This window comes from Hemitrygon akajei, chromosome 12 (genome assembly GCF_048418815.1).
Source record: "Hemitrygon akajei chromosome 12, sHemAka1.3, whole genome shotgun sequence".
NCBI classification, from domain to species: domain Eukaryota; kingdom Metazoa; phylum Chordata; class Chondrichthyes; order Myliobatiformes; family Dasyatidae; genus Hemitrygon; species Hemitrygon akajei.
Window position 1 is genome coordinate 68151554 of NC_133135.1, and position 15742 is coordinate 68167295.

Genomic DNA, 15742 nt, shown 5'->3' on the forward strand with positions numbered 1-15742 from the left:
TTTATCTAATTCTATTCTAATCCATGCCGGTTTATCTTCATCAAAAAAAGATGCAATAAATCTAAGTTGATTTCCTTTGTAATAATTCTTAAAATTTGGTAATTGTAACCCAAAAATCTATAAACTTTAAAGATTGTGAGAACTCTGGAATTATAGGAACAAGGAGTACCACCTTGTACGGGGAAGCAATTGTGACATTGTCTTATAATTTGCCGTTATGGGTATACTACACTCTCTTAAGGAAGACTGTTTGGGGCCCTGATTGGTAGAGAGAGAGGTGTAGGGGCAGGTGTTCCACTTGCAAGGGTAAGTGCCAGGAGGGAGAACAGTGGGGAGGGACAAATGAACAAATGAGTCACAAAGGGAGCAATCCCTGTGGAAAGCAGAAAAGTTTCCTTGCAAGCGGAAGAACTGCTACACCTGCCCCTACACTTCCTCCCTCGCTACCACTCAGGACTCCAAGCAGTCCTTCCAAATGAGGCAACACTTCACCTGTGAGTCTGTTTGGGTCATCTATTGGTATCCAATGCTGCCAGTGTGGCTTTTTGTTTATCGGGGAGACCCGATGCAGATTGGGAGCCTGCTTCACTGACCACCTACGCTCCATCCGCCAGAAAAAGCAGGATCTCCCAGTGGCCACCCATTTTAATTCCACTTCCCATTCCGACATGTCAGTCCATGGCCTCCTCTACTGTTGCGATGAGGCCACACTCAGGTTGAAAAAGCAATCCTTTATATTCTGTCTGGGTAGCCTCCAACCTCATGGCATGAATATTAATTTCTCGAACTTGTAGTAATGCCCCCCTCTCCTTCACCATTCCCATTTCCCTCTCTCACCTTATCTCCTTACCTGCCCATCGCCTCCTTGCACCCCTCCCTTTCCCTTCTTCTATGGCCTTCTGTCCTCTCATCAGATTCCCCTTCTCCAGCCCTGTATCTCTTTCACCAATCAACTTCCCAGCTTTTTATTTCACCCCTCCCAGTTTCACTTATTATCCCTCTCCCCACTTTCTTATTCTTTATTTTGTCCAGACCTGAAGAAGGGCCTTGCCTCGAAACATCGGCTGTACTCTTTTCCATAGATGCTGCCTGACCTTCTGAGTTCCTCTAGCATTTTGTGTGTGTTGCTTGGATTTCCAGCATCTGCAGATTTTCTCTTGTTTGTGAAAAAGAAAGTGTAGTTCTGTCTTTTCTGCAGTTCTATGTGTCTGACAAGTACTTATTTCTGGAGTTCAAGAAAATGAATCTCAGGGTTGTATTTGGTGATATACAGTACTTTGATAATAAATTTACTTTGAACCTTGAGTGAAATGCAATTGTGACCAGCCACTCGGCCATAATTCACCCATGTATAATAATGCAATTCCTACTATTTTAGAGTGTTATCTGTGAAATTAGGTCATGTTGTTCTGAGGATCACCTGTCATTAGCCATTCTGAGATCATTCATCCTTTTACAGAGTTGGGCCCTTCACAATATTCCTCATTTAAGGGGTGCCTTCTGAATAATCCCAACACTGAAATTGACCAAGCCCTTTATTATATTTTGAGAAGTAAATTTAAGTATTCTTTAAAATCAGAATCAGGTTTATTATCAAGGATGTATGTCAAGAAATGTTTTTCTTTGCCAGCAGTTACAGTGAAAGACATTAATAATTACTATAAGATACAAAATAAATAAATAATGTACAAGAGGAATAGCAGAGTATTAAATCCAACAGAGACCACTAAAAGCAGTACAAAACCCTAGCAAAATTCTTAATAAGATTCTATTTAAAAATTGTTAAATTATTTTACACTATTAGAGCATATCAATAGGATTTAATCAATACTAATAAATACTGAATTCTATATATACTGTAACAAGTATTCCTAAAGAAATGAACATGTAGAAAGCCTAGCACTGAACTATTACAGCTGCAGATGAGGCTGCAACATTTAGACTGCTTTATCTTGAACTGTTAATGCATCCAACTCAATTCACATCAGCTGGCAGAGACCTGAAACTCATTGTTAATGGTGGGCAAGAACATCTACAAATACCTTCATACATTTGGAAGGAGCAAACAATAAAAGGTAAGGATTTGCTCATCCAATTGGTCATTACTAACCTTTTGCAATTTCTGAATCTGCTCTGCATGACTCTTAGCCTGCTACCCACAAAGCAAAATATTTTTAAAAAATCAATTTAGGAAAGTACACACGGTATTATCCAAACAAAGGGCATTGAAATATATATTAAGATACAAAAAGTGTAAACGGTAGCACATAATATTTGGAAAAGTATCAACATAATTCCCTTAGTAGCTGCTACTCACCTTCATCATACAATTCTTCAATTGCTTGCCATGTTTCCGCTCGAAGTTCACGATTAGTTTTTCCCAGGACATTTCCATCAGGCCAATGCATAAGGTAAAGATCTGGAAAAAAAAATCTATATCTAGGTGCATATCCTCTGAAGCAATAATGTACTGAAGCCAATATTTACGGATATACTGTACTTCAAAAATGTGTTGAAAGTCCTTTGGTGTGAATAACAGTTAGATCGACAGAGTTTGGATAACATTTGGTACAACCGTACACTATTTGTCCATGCACAATAGAGAAGAAATTGTATCAACACGTGAATTAATTCAGCTAACAGTCATGGTCTCAACATTAGTAATGTAATGTTATGTTATTAGTAAAGAAATGGGACTTTTTGTTTGGTTTCACCAACTAATATTCTTTTTTTTTTAAATTTTTTAAATTAGTTTTTCAAAACATTTTACAAAATTAAAAACCCCAAATCCCAATGAGGAGCATTAATACAGTGCAAGATTAAGCATACAATAACAATGTGCTACAAAGGAAGAGAATTTAACAAAAAAGCACCTAAATTAAAGACAAGTGAGCTTAGTGTCCTCCCCAAGCCCCACAACACAAGAAAAAAAACAACAACTCCAGACCAACCACCACACAGTATAAAGAGTATAAGTCCGGACAGTCAAACTCCTAGACTGTGAATACACTTAGCAACAGAGGATAATAATGCCTACTACCAGAAAAGAAAAAGGGAGCTGAAAGCAAGGGACCGAAAAGAAGAAAAAAAAGAAGGAAAAAAAAAACCCTAGTCAGGAGGAAGGTTATGAAAGTACTCGATAAAAGGTCCCCAGACCTTATGGAACTTTAGATCCGAATTAAGAACTGAATAATGAATTTTTTTGAGGTCCAAGCAGGCCATAATGTCGTTAAGCCATTGCGCATGAGTGGGCGGGGCAACATCTCTCCATCTAAGGAGGATCAAGCGTCTCGCCAGGAGAGAGGCAAAGGATAGTATTCAGTATTTGGTCGGACCCAGACATAAATCTGTCTCGCCCCAAAAACCGAACAGAGCAATTAAGGGGTTAGGTTCTAGGTGCTGATTCAGAATACCCGATAATGTAGTGAAGACATCTTTCCAAAATTTCTCCAAGCTAGGACAGAACCAGTACATATGGATGAGAGAGGCCACGCCCCTCTTGCATTTATCACAGAGCGGACTAATGCCAGGGTAGAATCGAGATAGTTTAGATTTAGACATATGGGCTCTATGAACAATCTTAAACTGTAAGAGGCAATGGCGAGCACAAAGGGAGGTTGAGTTAACCGATTTGAGAACTGAGTCCCAGCTCTCCTCGGATAAGGAGATATTCAAATCCTGCTCCCAGGCCATTTTAATTTTATCCACAGGGGCCCGTCGTAAGGCTGCTAGTTTATCTCGGATAATTGAAATTAAACCTTTACCTAGTGGATTAATGGTAAGAAATAGGTCCATAGCATTTTTTGCAGGCATTTCAGGAAAGTTAGGAATTAAAGGAGCAGTAAAGTGTCGGATTTGGAGATATCTGAAAAAGTGACCAACTAATATTCTATGTAAAACAAAACATCACTGGAATTGTCAAAAAACCACCTTACCAATTTTTCGTGGGAAAGCAAGGTTGCAATTATCTTTTGAAATCCACAATTAGATTAATTCATAAATAAGCTTTATAAAAATATAAGTGAATATGTGACAAAGGATAAAGATTCTAAAATACAAAAGAAATGCCTAGATTCCTGTTAATGTTGAAATTTTGTGAAAATGCAGACAATTTAGGTACTCTAATTTACTTATCAGATTTTCTCAGGTTGGCATTGCTGGCAAGCAGCTAAGTAAAACTGATGTATGATGGCAAGTTATTTACAGTATATAAAGAGAAATGGAATAAACAAATTCATCTTCCAATTTTGAATATATTTGAGAACTTAAGGTTTACTGTATCAACTCTGCAGGGCTCTGCTTCTAGCATTGCTTATAAACTGTTACTTAGTGTCTCAGGGTGTCCTGTTTCCAAGTCTCATTAAGCATATTCGATTACTCTTTCCAACATTCCATAAACATACCTGGTTTTGTATCCTGCATTGTCTTAGGTTCACTGAATAAATTATAATACTACAGTCTAAAATTAAATGTGGTATATTAAAATGGATAACATCTCTGTCTTGGAAACATGCCAGTGTGGCACCACCTCAGCTCTGAGAATATCGGCTTATTGAAATTCTACTGTATTATCTAAAATGATACTGAACTTTTTATTTTTTATTATAGAATTTTATCTTCAATGTTGTTGTTTTAAATATTTTGGTCCATTAACAATCAACTGTTTCAAGAAAAGATGTTCAAAGTCCACAATACAAACTAGAAATGCTAGAAATGCATATTAATTTTTTCAGCATCAATAAAGGAAGTGAGGTATTTCTATGCTACACCATATTCTATGCAAATTAAGTGGGAAAAACAAGCTACTTCTGAGATGAAGCAGATTCACATATTATCCAAAATCAGCAGCTGTACAGAAAATAGTCATAGCCCATCTAGTCCATGCCAAACTGTTAATCTGCACAGTTCCATCCACCTGCATCCAGACCATAGCACTCAACACTCCTCCCGTCCATTTATCTATCCAAATTTTAAAAGTTTAAATCAAACCCAAATCCACCACTTCCACTGGCAGCTTGTTCAACACTCTCACCACCCTGAATGATGAAGTTCCCACATGTTCCCCTAAAACAGTTCAACCTGCACCCTTAACCCAACTCTCATCCAACCTCAGAGGAAATAACTGGCTTGCATTTACCCTGTCTAAAACCTCAATTTTGTATACCTCTAACAATTCTCCCCTCATTATCCACTCCACTGCCTTGCCTTCATCAGCATTCCTGGTAACTTCCTTGAAAAGCACCATAATAGTGGTTAGACATGACCATGACATGCACAAAGCCATGTTGACTATCTCTAATCAGTCCGTATCTATCCAAGTACTTATATATCCAGTTCCTTAAAATACCTTCCATGAACTTACCCATTACTGATGTCAAGTCCATCAATAACTTACCCATTTCTGATGTCAGACTCGCCAGCTGATAATGTCCCATCTTATTTTTAGAGTCTTTGTTAAACAATGGAACAATATTAGCTTTCACTAATCCTCCACAGCATTTCACTCGTTGCTAAGGACATTTTAGATATCTCTGCAACGGCCCCAGGAATTTCTGCACAGTTTCAGGGGGTACTTTGTCAAGCCATAGGGATTTATCCATCCCTCACACTCTATCACATCTAAAACTATAGGACCCTGGAAAACTGAGCTGCCAGTCCAGCCTCTCCTGGAACCAAGTCTCACTAATAGTTACAATATCATAATTCTACATGATGATCAATGCCCAAAACTCATCCGTCTTTCCTACACTACTCCTTGCATTGAAATATACACAACTCAGACACTTCAATTTCTGACTTTGTTTGTAGGCTTAACAAAATCTTTCCCCAGAATTACTCCATTACCTGTTCTGGTGCTTTGGCTCCCATCCCCTTGCAATTCTAGTTTAAACCTCTCCCCTGTGCAACACTAGAAAACCTTCCTGCAAGTATATTAGACCTCCTCTAGTTCCAGGTGCAAACCGTTCTGCTTGTACAGGTCCCACCTTCCCTGGAATAGAGACAAATGATCCAAAAATCGGAAGCCCTCCCTCCTGCACAATCTCCTTAGCAATGTGTTAAACTGTATGATCTGTCAATATCAAACTTTCAAAATATACAATAGTTACTTTCAATGCCAGGTAATATTGGACAGACTATTCTGGTTGTTTTCCAACATCAAAATATACAAAGGCAATCCAAGTAATGAACCTACAGGGGCTGAATCAGATGGGATTGTGATGTGGAGTTTACTTGTCACCGCTGCCTGCTAATTAAGATGCATTCAGTGTGCAACAAGTGTTAGTCGTGCTGTGGATGATTGTGCATCTAAGTGGGTTTAAAAACTGTGTGATATTAACATTTACACTGCTTAAGGCCTGATTGCATCTCTAAAAAGCTAAGAGTAGTAAAAAAGCATTTTAAAAATGACAAAAATCACTTGACAGATTAGTCAGCATACAAGGAGATCAACATTCAGGTCAATGAAGAGTTCTAATTGCAAAGAAGACGAGGAGTGAGAGAACAACCATTAGTTAAGAAAATATCAAATTAAGAAAATGGGAAAACATTTCAAAGGCATCACAACAGATACACAGGCTGAAATAGAATTGCTTCCTGAATATTCTGAGCACAGATACCCTGTACTTAACAGCCAACTCACCCACCCAACCACACTGCCCTCCTTATAGGACTGCTTTGCTCAGTGTCATTTCTACTTTGCTTCCCAATCAAGTCATTAAGTCATACAGCATGGAAATGGCCATTTAGCTCAAAAGTCCACATTGATCATTGGAACCCATCCATGTTAATTCCATCTCAAGCACTGGTTCTGTTTCCTTCAATGCCAAGGTGATTCAAGAGCTGTTAAATGCTGTTTGTAGCTCTGCTTCACAACTCTGTCTGGCAGTGCAGTATCCCATATGCCTTTTTAACTACATTTATTACCCACGGTGCCATCTTCAAGGAATTGTGGACACCAAGGTCTCTCTGTTTCTCCATCCACTCAGGACCTTACCATTCATGGTGGATGTCTTAGCCTCATTAGTACTCCAAAAATCCACTCCTCACATTCATCAGGATTAAACTGCATCTGCCATTTCACCAATATGTTAGTATCAATCAGAAACCCAAGATTACCATCCACACTGTCAACAACTCTACCAAAGTTAATGGTTACTTACTGATCATGTCTCCTACATCTAGATCCATATCACTCATATATATTACAAACAGCATCAATCCCTATGTGATACCATTAGTCACAGACATTCAATCATGGAAACAACCTTCTGCTATTGCTGAGGCCTTACTAAAACCCATGGAACTCCATATTAGGATTTCACCAACACAAAAAATTCTGAAGATGAAGTCTTGAGTTATGCACACACAGACACCAAAGAAACTCCGCTGGTCATTCAGTAAACCCTCTATAGCTGCCGCCAGACCTATTAAGTTCCTCCAGCATTTTGAGTGTGTTACCAGGATTTCACCTTCCCCTTCCCCTTTGATGAGTTCTCCAACCACAAAGTCTGTCTCTCTGTGAATACTATTGAAAATCATTCATTTAGAACCTCTTGTATCCCTTCTGGCTCTATACATAGCTAGGGTTTTCTCAGGTCTGTGTAAAAACATGAAATCAGTAAAGGTTCCTTCAATACCCTTCTCCATCATTAAAAGTGTGTTTGATTTTAAACTTTTTTTCCAGTTCTGAAGAAAAGTCATTGACCTGAAATGTTAACTCAGTTTTATTTCCCCATAAATGCCGCCTGAACTGGGTATTTCATACATTGTGCTTTTTTTTTAAAAAAAGGTCCTTTAGCACCTGCCTCATCATTCCCTGTTTACTCTAACAAATTAAAGAACACTAGAAATCAGCACGTACAAACAAGCTGGATGAACTCAGCAGGTCCGGCAGCATCTGTTGAAATTTCAACGGATGCTGCCCAACCTATTGAGTTCATCCAGCTTGTTTGTACGTGTTGATTTGACCACAGCATCTGCAGTGTACTTTGTGTTTACTAGAAATCACCAAACAAGCACTCATCTGGTTTTTGTAGTAGCACATACAGATCAACCTGAGAATCACTGATAATCACTTTAAAATAATACAAGTAGGAGATTCTAAGCATACAGTTAACAGAAGGGAGGAAATGGAGAAAGAAAACCATTCAGTTTGGCGTAATTAAAATTATTTTACCTGCAGAGATCAGCTCTAGAATGGCACTGATGGTCTGAAATTGGTGTTGTGCAATTCTCATATCTCACAAAAACTCACGCATTAGATATCTAAAGTTTGCAAATAATGCTCTGGAAGTTGAATCATGAACTTCATGTCAAATATATAACAACTGGAATGCCACTGTGGTTTCTCCAAGGATCCACTTTTGTCAATTTTTACTGCACGAAGCATAAGGTATGAGCATTGTATGAAATGCTCACAAGAGTTTCAGGTGGGTTGTGGGGCAGTGTGAGTGCTAGTTGCTGTGAAGAGCCAACAAAGCATAGTTAAGGGGAGGAAATGGGGGGAGGGAGGTAAAAGAATCTTGAGTGATTAGATTGTGAAGGGTCAAGTGTGATATGTGATGGGAGCGAAGAGAGACAGGGTGGCAATTGGTTGGTTTTGTGGCAAGATGGGAAAGATATTTAAGGGGTGGTTTCAACTTAAAGGGCACACATTTGTAGCTGGTTCCAAGAGCTAGACTAAACAAGCTGGGAGTTATACAGTGAAATTTTACATTTCTTCAAGCATGCTTTCCAGAAATGGCATCCAGGTTATAGAGATACATTTCTGCATTAACAAATCAAATGTAAGCAGGACTCAGCATCAAAATTATGATTTGTAGAATACATACAGCAAGTTTGACAATTAATATTCATTAAATTCTGAGAATGTCACAGAATAAAGTTGTACTATGCAATAAAATTTGTAGCTTAGAACTTCTACAGATCATTATAATTTCTGGGACTAGGTTGAACATTTCAAGTTAAAAGATGGTACTCAAGTGTAGGTCTCTGTGCCCCACAGACAGTTCTGAGAAGTGACCTCACATTAACAGAAGTTAATGAAATATAAAAAAATGTATTGCATAAAGCGAAAAATTAAGATCTCAATCATATATTGAAAGACTGGATTTGTCAGAATCGTTTTGAACCTATGCCAGTTAATGGTATGATGATCATGAAACAAGCAAAGATTCATCATGGCAAACTGAAAATTGATGGCAATTGTGAATATTCAGCAGGCTGATTGCAGAAATTTAAGAATAGACATAGCATTAAATTTTTTAAAGTGCCTGCTGATCACGAAGCAGCAGAGAAATTTATTGAGTTTGCCAGATTGTTGCTAATGAAAATCTAACACCAGAACAAGTCTAAAATAGCAATTTTTAGGTTTTATGTAAGGTATAAAAACAAAGCAAAATACAAATATAGTGTACTGTAATCTTTTAATCAAAACATGGCATTGTAGGTGGAGACTGAAAGCCTGCCGTTATTTGCTGTCATTCAACAGCTGATTCAGGTATTCCTATGAAGCTGTTGTGCGGCTCTTATAACCATGCACACATTATATTTTTATTGATTTAATGGTATGTAATAATTTTTAATGTTAAGTTCATATGTGTGATGAACAAGTGTAAGGCAAAGACTGCTTACCGGTAGCACATAAATTCGAAGTCGGAAATTATGGCAATCCCAAGCTATCTCATTATATATTCCAAAATACAAAAAACCTGAAATCCAAAACACTTCCAGCCCTAAGCATTTTGGATAAGGAATACTCTACCTGTATTAATGTATATTTATAATACATATTTGACTTATTGTGGAAGTTGCATATGCCAATCAGAAATTAGTTATTACTTCACAGAATGAAAAGTTAGTACTTACAAAATTTAAGACATAGAATTGTAATTCTGATAAAGTGTAAACTGTCATAAAGCAGATTAAAGGTCTGAAAGGTCATTTTTACGTACAACAGCATATTTCTGAGATATATTGCTTGAGAGTGACAATACATTATTTGCTAATTTACAAGATCAAGGTACAAAAACAAATTATTATAAGAATTCAGTCTTGATTAAGAGTGATAGATCATTTGTTTTAAAATAGCATCCAACAGTACTCTATTTTGTCCTTTTATTTGACTACCGTATGCACATCATGTACAATCACTGCATGAATATTCAGTACATGCTAATTGTGTAACAGTACCGATTTTATCATCGACTAGATTTTATTTTTGGCGCACAAATCCAGTCCAGAAATTGGTATCTTACAGCCACATGTAAGGTTAAGAAAGCATGCAAACATCCAAATCTTTTACCAACTACAGTCTGAACATGCTAGTAGAAGAAACACAAGCGACCTGGAGACATCACTCCCTCTTCTAACTCTTGAGGAAGCATCTGACTTTGGTACTTCCAAATAGCTATGGGGCTGAAACTAATTCACAGAGCTCTCAGATTTCTCCACTATTTGAAAGCTCTTAACAATTTCCAGGCCAATAAACCAGCTTAGAGTCCTTCCTCCATCAGCAGAGGAAAATTCTAACTGAAGGAACTTTGTTCCAAACTCTGTCTCTGACTAGATTTCTGGTGAAAATGGCAGTTCCTTCTACGAGTAAAAGCATGGCTAACACCTGCCTCTGAGAACATATTCTATCTACCAGCAGTCTCCAAGTAACAGCTGTCGCCGATAATAAAATAACTGGGCACAGAACACATGTAGTCTAACAACTCAAGCATCCTTTTTTATTTTACTTGTCCATTGGCCTATCAGTTACAGATATGGATTATTGTAAATCGTAAATGTTTGAATTCCTTACTCGCAAAATCAATCAGCATTCACAATAGAGGTTTCATGACAAAGTCAATTGAAGCTTCAAGTGGACAGCTGATGATATTTTGAAGTTAATAAAGACAATAGAGCCTTAGTTGTTGGGCATGTTTCACATCCTTCTGTTATCCTGTCTGTCTCCGGAACCCCCTATTCTGTAAAGGGATGCTATGTTTTAGGAAGAACATTCTGGAGAAGTCTCACTACAGAGGCCTCACATGTTTGGCTGGATTACATGCTGCTGCAGTCTATCTGGTCTGCAGTAAGCAACAGTGTCTCCAAAGGTCTTACTTGACAATACCAGGCCACCTTTGCTTTACTGCAACTTCCACAGCAGGACACTTCATGTAATGACATCTCTGCAAATTCTAAATTTCATGTTGCAATAGTAACAGAGATTTTGTCTTGGCTCATTAAGGACAAGGCACCAACTACTGTCACATAAGTAAGTTGTACCACCCTATGCATTACTAACACTGTTTTTACAAAATGATGGGTTAGTTTGAATTTTGTTTAATATAAGGTCCATTTTGCAAAACGGGCACAAAAGGCTTGGATAGATTCAGTTGGTGGATGACAGTCCTCACTTTATACAACAGCAGCACATGAAGGTTTAAAATCTATTGCACACAGCTGGCACAGAAGGTTAACTAATTTATCTCACCCTCACACATGCTTGGTCACTTCCTCCCTGATAAATATACATGCAGGTTGAGGCCAAAAAAATATAATCAAGTGTTTATAACCTAAAATAAAAATATGCTCTGTAGAAATAATAGAATTGGTGGAACTTATTGTGCATTTTTTTAAAAAATAGTGCCTCCTTATCAGCTGCATTGCGCAACGCTAATTGCCAGCTTTCTCCTGATGAATGCCTAACAAATTCAAAACAGTAATAAGTCCAACTATAGCAACTACAGTTTGCAAAGACGGAAATAGATAGGCACCTACTCAACAATGCAAATAGTCTGCTGTTAACGTTTGCCCTTTATATGATGACTACAAGTGAATGCCAAGGTATTGTTTGTTCAGCTGTTCATTGCCAAATCATACAAATAACAAGTTCTGAGTTACAACCTTCTTCCTGACATCATATCCTGCCTTTTAAAATATTAAAAAATAATCTAAAGAGGGCAAGCATCAACTTTTAAAATGTGCCACTAACAATGACCCCTTCAGAAAATTTTAAAGTAAATATACTATATCATTTTTATAAGTGGTCATTGCCAGCAAATTTTTAAGAATGCAAATTCTTACACTAATGAAATGGCAGCAAAGGACAATTAATACAAATTTACTTCCTTCCTCTATGTTACAAATCAAGAATGAACTCATCAAGCTAAACAGGTACTGAAAAATGGAAATGACAATAATGGAAATACAAAACAGATCAATTGATGCTTGGAATAAAAAGGCATAGAAAATCAGAAGCATTTTCCATCACAAAGATACGTGGAGGGGCAGGTTGTGTTGAGGAAGCAGGGATGCCTACAGAAGGACTTGGACAAATTAGGAGAATGGGCCAAGAAGTGGCAGATGAAATGCAGTGTAGGGAAGTGTATGGTCATGCACTTTGGTAGAAAGAATAAAAGGCCGAGACTATTTTATAAATAGGTGGTAAATTCAGAAATCAAAGGTGCAAAGAAACTTGGGAGTCCTAGTACAGAACTTGCAGTCTGAATCAGTAGTAAGGAAGACAAATGCAATGTTAGCATTCATTTCAAAAGGACTATAATATACAAGCAAGGATGTGATGCTGAGGCTTTATAAGACATTGGTCAAACCACATTTGGAGTATTGTAAGCTGTTTTTGGCCCTGTATCTAAAAAAAGTTTGTGCTGGCATTGAAGAGGGTCCAGAGGAAGTTTATGAAAATGACCCCAGAACATAAGGGTTAAAGTATGAGAGGTGTTTTCATTGTTCTGAGCTTGTGCTGGCTGAAGTTTAGAGCAGAGTAATCTCATTAAAATCTATTGAATATTTAAAGGCCTAGGTAGAGTGGATGTGAAGAGTATGTTTCCAATAATAGGAGAGTCTTGGATTAGAGGGCACAGCCTCAGAACAGAAGGATGTCCCTTCAGAACAGAGATGAGGAGGAATTTCTTTAGTCAGAGGGTGGTAAATCTGTGAAATTCATTGCCACAGACGTTGATTATATTTAAAGGTTGATAGGTTCTTGATTAGGGAGGGCATCAGAAGTTATAGGGAGAAAGCAGGGGTATGGGTTGAGAGGGATAATAAATCAGCCATGATAGAAAGGTGGAGCAGACTCGACAGGCCTAATAATCTATTTCTGCTCCTGTCTTATGAAAAGTCTCAACTAAAGTGTTAACCTGCATTTCTCAATTCTACAATATGTTTTGTCTGAGATTTTTAGTTTTAATTTTAAATAAAGGTAGATAAAAAGCTATATTGTTAAATTTAATTGTAAAGGAAATGTGAAATAAGAAGAAAATTCAATATGCTTTAAATTAAAGAACTTGCATTTATATGGTACCTTTCACACTTTCAGGACATCCCAAAAACCTTTAAAGAAAATAAAGTATTCATAAAGTGTAGTCATTAGTATATACAGTTACAGTGCCTACAAAAAGTATTCATCCCCCTTGGAAGTTTTCATGATTTATTGTTTTACAGCATGAATCACAGTGGATTTAATTTGGATTTTTTGACACTTATCAACAATGTTTCAAAGTGAAAACAAATTTCTACAAATTGGTCTGAACTTATTACAATTATTAAACACAATAATTGATTACATAATTACTCACCTTCTTCAAGTCAGTATATAGTAGATGCAACTTGGCAGCAATTACAGCCTTGAGTCTGTGTAGGCAGGTCTCTATCATCTTTGCACATCTGGACACTGCAATTTTTCCACATTCTTCTTTGCAAAACTGCACAAGCTCTGTCAGATTGCATGGGAATTGTGAATAAACAGCCCTTTTCAAGTCCAACCAAAAATTCTCAATTGGATTGAGGTCTGGGCTCTAACTTGGCAACTCCGGGATGTTAAACTTGTTTTTACGTCATTCCTGTGTAGCTCTGGTTTTATGTTTGGGGTCATTATCTTGTTGGAAAACAAATCTTCTCCCAAGTCACAGTTCTCTTGCAGACTGCATCCGGTTTACCCTCTACTTTCACAAGTCTTCCAGGGCCTCCTGTGTAGCATGATACAGCCACCACCATGCTACACAGTAGGGATGGTGTGTTTTTTGATGATGTGCAGTGTTTGGCTTATGCCAGACATAGTGTTTAATCTGATGGTAAAAAAGCTCAATTTTGGTTTCATCAGGCCATAGAACCCTTTTTTCCAGCTGACTCAGAGTCTGTCACGTGCCTTCTGGTAAATTCTAGCTGAGATTTCATGCGAGTGTTTTTTTTCTCCAGCAGTCGCTCTCTCTCTGCCACTTTGCCATAGAGCTGTGACTGGTGAAGCACCCCGGAAACAGTGTTGTATGCTCAGTCTCTCCCATCTCAGCCACTGAAGCTTATAACTCCTCCAGAGTTCTCATAGGTCTCTTGATAGCCTCCCTCACTCATCCCCTTCTTGCACTGTCACTCAGTTTTTGAGGACGGCTTGCTCTAGACAGATTTACAGCTGTGCCATATTCTTTCTATTTCTTGATGATTGAATTAACTGTACTCCAAGGGATATTCAGTGACTTGGAAATTTTCTAGTCCCCATCTCCTGACTCGTCCTTTTCAATAACCTTGTCGCAGAGTTGCTTGGACTGTTCTTTTGTCTTCATGGTGTAATTTTGCCAGCATACTTACTCACCAGCAGCAGTTGAACCTTCCAGGTACAGGTGTACTTTTACTAAAAACAATTGAAACACCTTGACTGCACACTGGTCTCCTAAAACAGATCTCCATTTAGCTAATATGTGACTTCTAAAACCAATTGGCTGCACCAGTAATGATATGGTGTATCATAAGGGGGTGAAAACTTATATCAATTATTTTGTGTTCTATATTTGTAATTTAGATCACTTTGTTGAGATCTGTTTTCACTTTGACCTGAAAAAGTCTTTTTCTGTTGGAAAAAAAAGCCAAAATAAATCCTCTGTGATTCAATGTTGTAAAACAATAAACCAGGAAAACTTTCAGTGGTGGGGGTGAATACTTTTAACAGGCACTGTATATGATAGGAAAAGGCAGTATCAAATAATATATGCAGTACTAGGTTATTAAAGGGTCGGTTGAAACATTCATAGTACATGGAACAACTTGTGGTGCTGCTGCCTCACAGCTGCAGCAATCCAGATTCAATTCTGATCTTAGCTGCTCTGGGGGGGTTTGCATACTCGTTGTCCAGCTGCATGGGTTTCCAACCCATATCCCAAAATGAGAGTATCGTTAGGTTAATTGTAGCATGTAGATGAGTGGTAGACATTGGATATGGGATGGGGAAAAAGGGAGATAAATTAGTGGGAATGTGGAGAGAGTGAATTAGAATAGGATTAGTAAAATGGGTGCTTGATGACCCAGTGGAATGAAGGCCATGTTTCTATACTGCGTCTCTCTATGACAACTCACTAAAATGGTGCGAGAAGCTTCCGTGTTTATTCATAATTAACATGAAATCTTTTACATTCAAGTGAGAAATTTAGGGCTGCAGTCATTCCACCTTCTTTAATTCAGCACTTAAATATCAGTGTGGATCTTGTATGCAAGTTTTGAAATGGGTCTCAGTCCAACAATTTTCAGACTGACAGGTACCACACCTCCACAATGATAAATATCTGGAAAGGAACTAACAGTACAAGGACTGATTTGAAAAAATCATTTTGCAGAACATAGCGTTCCTTAGTATATGAAGAAAAACTAAAGCAGTCTGAAGATGGCTTATACAAGTTAGGCATAATTGGATGTGACATAGACTAAGCATATAAGAATTCTGCATAGCTATATTTATAATTATGGT

General features: G+C 37.8%; 1 protein-coding gene across 7 annotated transcripts in view; it reads right to left on the reverse strand.

The window, feature by feature from the left end:
- LOC140737162 (uncharacterized oxidoreductase ZK1290.5) overlaps positions 1-15742 on the reverse strand; it is a 133186-nt gene that overhangs the window by 75283 nt on the left and 42161 nt on the right. For all 7 annotated transcript variants that reach the window (XR_012101070.1, XR_012101071.1, XM_073063384.1 and 4 more), the window contains one exon: positions 2318-2419. Coding sequence is in view for 5 of the 7 variants with exons in the window: in XM_073063384.1 (XP_072919485.1) it covers positions 2318-2419 (102 nt within the window). In the remaining 2 variants the exon portion in view is untranslated. The remainder of the gene's footprint in view (positions 1-2317; positions 2420-15742) is intronic.